At 48.2% G+C, this 5,595-nt stretch overlaps 1 protein-coding gene across 1 annotated transcript in view; it reads left to right on the top strand.

Annotated features, from left to right (window-relative positions):
- Positions 1 to 695: 695 nt before the first annotated feature.
- ABCD2 (ATP binding cassette subfamily D member 2) overlaps positions 696 to 5,595 on the top strand; it is a 45,665-nt gene continuing 40,765 nt past the window's right edge. Inside the window, exons 1-2 of the mRNA XM_064656296.1 lie at positions 696 to 1,773; positions 3,158 to 3,338. Of these exons, the coding sequence (XP_064512366.1) occupies positions 850 to 1,773; positions 3,158 to 3,338 (1,105 nt within the window). The 5' untranslated portion in view covers positions 696 to 849. The remainder of the gene's footprint in view (positions 1,774 to 3,157; positions 3,339 to 5,595) is intronic.

The following is a 5,595-nucleotide window of genomic DNA, read 5'->3' as shown; positions in this document are numbered from 1 at the left end:
GGAAACAAATTACGCGAATTGTGCAGGCGCTGCCCCGGAGACGCCGAGCCGCCCGAGTCCTTCCCGCGGCCGCCCGACCAATTTCCGACCCGGGGCCGCCCGAGGCCACCGGCTCCGGCTGTGCCCGCCTTCGCCCGCGTCAGTCCCGCACCGGGCGCCCCCCCCGCGACGGCGCTTCAGCTTCCCCGCCCCGGGGAGGCTCGGGGTCGCCGGGGGTGACGCGCTGCCCGCCGGGGCTGCCGCGGGGACCGCGCTCTCCCCGCTACCGCCGTCCCCTCCTCCCCCCGCGCCGCTGGCGAGGCCGCGGCCGGGGCCGGGGGCGGAGGCGGCGCCTGCTCTGCAGGGCAGGCGGAAGGAAAGGGCGGACGCAGCCAGGGGCGAACCGGAGCGCTGCAGGGCCGAGCGCCGCAGGGCCGAGCGCCGGGGGACCAGAGGTGCGGCTGGAGCCAAGCGCCGGGAGACCCGCCGCGAACGCGGGGCAGGGCGGAGCTCCGGGGCACTCAAGCTGCTGCCGCTACCGGCGCTGGTGCGGCCGCGCCCCGAGCTATAGCGGTGCGGCCGCGGCGGCCGTGCGGGGCAGCCGGGCCGCTGCCGGTGCCGCCCCGCGCGGCGCAGCCAATGGTGGTCGGCGGGGCGGGCTGCGCCGCGCAGGGCTGCGTTGTGCAACGCGCCGCGCTTTGAAGGCACCATCTCCCCTGGGAGGCAGCGCTCACTCGGCATCTGTCACGGCAGAGCGGCCGGCGGCGGGCCGGGCCCAGCGCCCCAATGAAGACCCGGCGGGACCGGCCTTCGCGTTGGGCATGATCCGCCCGCGGTAGGAGCGGCGCGTAGCGGTGCCCGGCGGGCAGGATGGCCCACATGCTGCATGCGGCGGCCCGGCGGGTTCAGTGGAGCAGGACGGGCGCCGCGAAGAGGGCGGCGTGCCTGCTGGCCGCGGCGTACGGGCTCAAGATCCTCTACCCCATCATCCGCGGGCGCGTGAAGCGGGCGGGCGGCAGAGGCGGCTCCCAGGATGAGGGGGGCCAGGCGGCGCCGCACCGCGCCAGCGGCCGGGGCAGAGCCTCCCCGGCCGTGGACGCGGAATTCTTCAGGCAGCTGCTGGAACTCCGCAAGCTGTTCTTCCCGAAGCTGGTGAGTGCCGAGCTGGGCTTGCTTTGCCTCCACTCGTTCGCTCTGGTGTCCAGGACTTTCCTCTCTATCTATGTGGCCGCCCTCGATGGGAAAATTGTGAAGAGCATCGTGGAAAAACAGCCCAGGAGCTTTATCTTCAAGTTAATCAAATGGCTGATGATTGCGATCCCAGCCACTTTCGTGAACAGCACCATACGGTACCTGGAGTGCAAGCTGGCCCTCGCCTTCCGCACGCGCCTGGTGGATCACGCCTATGAGACCTACTTTGCCAACCAGACTTACTACAAAGTGATCAGCATGGACGGGCGGCTGGCCAACCCCGACCAGTCTCTCACCGAGGACATCATGATGTTCTCGCAGTCTGTGGCACACCTCTACTCCAACCTCACCAAGCCCATCCTGGATGTTGTGCTCACCTCCTACACCCTCATCCGCACAGCGCGGTCCCGGGGGGCCAACCCCATTGGGCCCACGGTCCTGGCTGGGCTCGTCGTCTACGCTACGGCCCGTGTGCTCAAAGCCTGCTCGCCCAAGTTTGGCAAGCTGGTGGCCGAGGAGGCTCACAGGAAGGGCTACCTGCGCTTCATACATTCACGCATCATTGCCAACGTGGAAGAGATCGCTTTTTACCGAGGGCACAAGGTAAGCAGGAGAGAAATTGGAGGGTGTTGTGATCACTTTCGCAGTGCCGGAGCAGACCCACGCTTTCCCTGCTGCCCTCCCTGAGCACTTTGGGTCCCTCTGACATTTAAACCTGTTTACAGCTTAGCACTTCCCATTTCTTAGGAAAATGCCATCACATAAGCAGTATCTGGGGGGAGCAGATCACAAATTCCCTTGAGCTCTGACAATATTCCGGTTTTGCAGCTGGATCTTATGCTTTTCCAGAAAATTTATCTCCGTTATTGTTTTTCCCCCACCCAGTCCATTCTGATTAACTTTCCCAGCCTTTTTTTTTTCCCACCCATTTGTATGAACTGCCAGATTTAATACTGCAGAAATAGCAAACAGGGTACACCAGAAAGTCTAGGGGAAAACTCTGTGATAGCTCAGAGCACACTACAACCTCTGACACTCTTTTACATAGCTAAGCAAAGATGTAGTCATCAGAGTCTTAAAATAGCTTAAGTACAGTACTTCTGCAATCATAGTTACATAAACTAGTAGCTTGTTTTAAAGCCACCTGATTAAGAAACTCTTCATATTTTTATTAGAAGTGGATTTTGGCTGTAATACCTTTCAAACACAATTGGAAAAAAAACTTGTTTCATGTAAGGTGAAAATGAAAGCTGGAAACCAGCCTGAAGTATTACTCTCTGAGTCCAAGCAATGATTATATAAGGTAAATGGTTTATTTTTGTAGACACAGTTACTCTCAAAAGCTGCCTATCGTAATGTTTTAAGTGTAGCTAAATTAAACGTTTTCTCAATTCCCACATATCCGGGCTTGAGCTGAATACATACTATATTGACTTGCAACTCTCTTTGACTTGTTAAACCTCTTGGGATAGTTCTCTCTTCTCCCAGACTTCTTGCAAAAACAAGCAGCTTTGCATTTCAGGGATCAGCTCTGCAACTTTAAGTCACCGGAGATAATTGATCCCCAAACGCTGCCCAATATGAGTTTCAGTTGCTGTGAAACTCTACAGCTGCAGCTTTATTAGAAGGATGTGGCATCAATCTTATTATGGTTGTTAGAATCAGCTGCTGTTGTGACTGCCTTCTATGTTGTTCTTGTATATATCAGAGATCTTAAAAGAGTTGAAAACCTGCCAATGTTCTATCGAGGGACGATAGATAGTGTAATAAGATGGTGTAAATAAGAAGCAGGTGCACTGACTTCTGTAAAGCTGTGCACTTTTGCTGTGAGACTGCAGTAGGGTGAAAATAAAGTACCATGTAGCAGATGTGATTCAGAAGTCACAGCTCTGGGTGCTGGATTATTTCAGGTGCATATGTGAATGTATCTTATATGACATGTGCATCTTTGTTGCATTGTATAAATGTTTTATTTTTTTGACTGTAGGTAGAATTGAAACAGCTGCAAAAAAGCTACAAAGCTTTGACAGATCAAATGAATCTCATTTTGTCCAAACGTTTATGGTACATCATGATAGAGCAGTTCCTGATGAAGTATGTCTGGAGTAGCTGTGGTATGATTATGGTCGCTGTGCCCATCATTACTGCAACGGGATTTGCAGATGGCGGTAATACATTTTTTTCTTAATTTCTAAATGTTTCTTTAAAGTCATCTCCTCAAAAGACTGTACTTCCCCTGAATGCCACTCATATTGATTTATTTTTCACAGACTTTATTACAACATCCCTATCCTGTGTGTAACTTTCAAGCATAGCAAGTCAGCTATGCTTGAGGAAAGAGCAACACAAATGATTCAACTTTGAGCGTAAGCCTGATAAACAGTATGAAGTCAGGACTTAGAGGATCCTTGTGTCACACAAGATTACAATGTTAATTGCCATCCTTTTTCACTAGCTACTCTTGGGATGGTAGGCTGATGTTTGCAGCATCTCCATTTACAAAATGATACTATGAACTTTCCTAGAGTGCTTATCTCCTCCTTCCATAAACCACAGTGTAATCAAAGGTAATTATAGGTCATTTTTCTCTTACTGTTGACCTGTTAGGAACCGCTGTTTTTCCCTGACTCCATGGGCAAAGAGAAGGTGAAATTCAAATTCCAGACTAGGATGGTATAATTTTTGACGTCCTGTCACAACTTTCCTGGAAGTGAAACAAGACTCAAGTAGTGTTTTTATTGCAGATACTTTTAAAAGATAAATAAATTTTAAAAAGGGAGAGAGAACAGAAAGAAAGGTAATTAAGGAATAGTAGTGAAAGACAAGTGGGTAATTTGGTTCAACAGGCTTCCTTGTGCACAATTAATACCACAGAATGTATTGGAATTCCACAGGATTCCTTAAACACAGATCCTATGATGTCTGTGGAAGGATCAGTTCCAAGTTGGATACATTTAATCGGAAAGGAGTGAATTCTTTTCTGTGCAGTAGTTATATTTTTTTCTTGGTAGTTATATTCCAAATCAGGACTGTCCAACTGGACAGGCTTGATGTGACCTGTGGGATGACTTTAGGCAGTGCCCACATGGTTTAGCTCACTTGCAGTTGTGTTGATACACGGCTGGGTGTTCAGCTGTCTGAGCTGCTGCCCATCACGTGGCTCAGGAGGGCACTATATCAGGACCCTGGCTGACATCCTGGGAACAGCTTCAAAAATATCAGGATGTCTTGTTCCAAACAGAAGAGGTTGTACAAAGGCATTTCACCTCACAGTGAAGGTTATCAGCACAACAGAAAAAGTGATAAGAGTCTTTCTGCTAGAATGGGAATGAGTACAATCGAGAAAAAGAGCATTTAACCACATGTTGTAAATATCTCCTTGGTATTAGAGCATGAATAAAAAAGGACTTGTATTCATGCTAAACTAAATAACATTCCTGTTACCCATGACTGTTCTTTTGATAAATACATTTCAAATGTGGGAGAAAAGAAAGACGCAGCAGTGGCTCGTGTTGTAAAGCAGCAACCTAAACTGATAAAACATGGGTTTTATTGTGGAGTCCTGAGGCATAACATAATGGTGAGTGGCAGACATAATACTGACAACACTGTCAAGACCAGTTCGAGGTATTACAGGTATTCAAAGAATCAGGCATACCTGAAATTACCATTGACATGCCTGGGAAAACAGTGCTTTGTGCCTCAGCAGATCAGAGACAAGTTCGTTCACATCTGAAGGAAGAGGTAGTGGACTTACTACTTTGGGATGTATCAACAGAGTCAGGGATATGCACAAAACTGGTACCATGGCCAGACTTGAGACTACAGTTGTAAAGCAATAGATTTTGTCCACTTCTTCAAGGGGAAAAAAAAAGTAAAAAAAAAATATTCTTCAATAATAAGAAAAAAGGATCTTTTTTAACAGTAATATTTCTGACTGAAATTTTTAATTTTGTTACATATTTCAGGGAAGAAATCAGCTGGTAAAGCCAAGATTCCCACTTGATAACACTTCTCATTCTTCTTGTGTTAAATCATTGGTGTTCCAAATGTTGAGTCTCTCATCAGTTTTTGCAGAGTAACTGTTTTTGGAACCAAGACTTTGATTTCTCTAAGCACAGTAAACATTTATCTTTGTTTATAAAATAAGTATATATATATATAAGTTACATAAATTAAGATGAAAATGGAAATGTTAGTTTCTGTATGAAACAGAGACAGTCTGTCTGCTTTGTTAAAACACAGTTCTTTCAAATGCAGCAGGCCAGCCATGTGGAAAATATTTTGGACAAAAAGTTCAAGTAACATCATATATGATATAAAAGCTTGTGTTTTGGCACTGTGAAATGTTCACAAATCCTATATAATTTTAGTTTTTCAAATACCCCTAAATTAGCTGTTGCAGTAGTTTGTAGAGGTCTCTCA

This window comes from Pseudopipra pipra, chromosome 5 (assembly GCF_036250125.1).
Source record: "Pseudopipra pipra isolate bDixPip1 chromosome 5, bDixPip1.hap1, whole genome shotgun sequence".
NCBI lineage: Eukaryota > Metazoa > Chordata > Aves > Passeriformes > Pipridae > Pseudopipra > Pseudopipra pipra.
The sequence above is the reverse complement of the archived record's forward strand: the minus strand, read 5'-3'. Positions and strand labels throughout refer to the sequence as shown.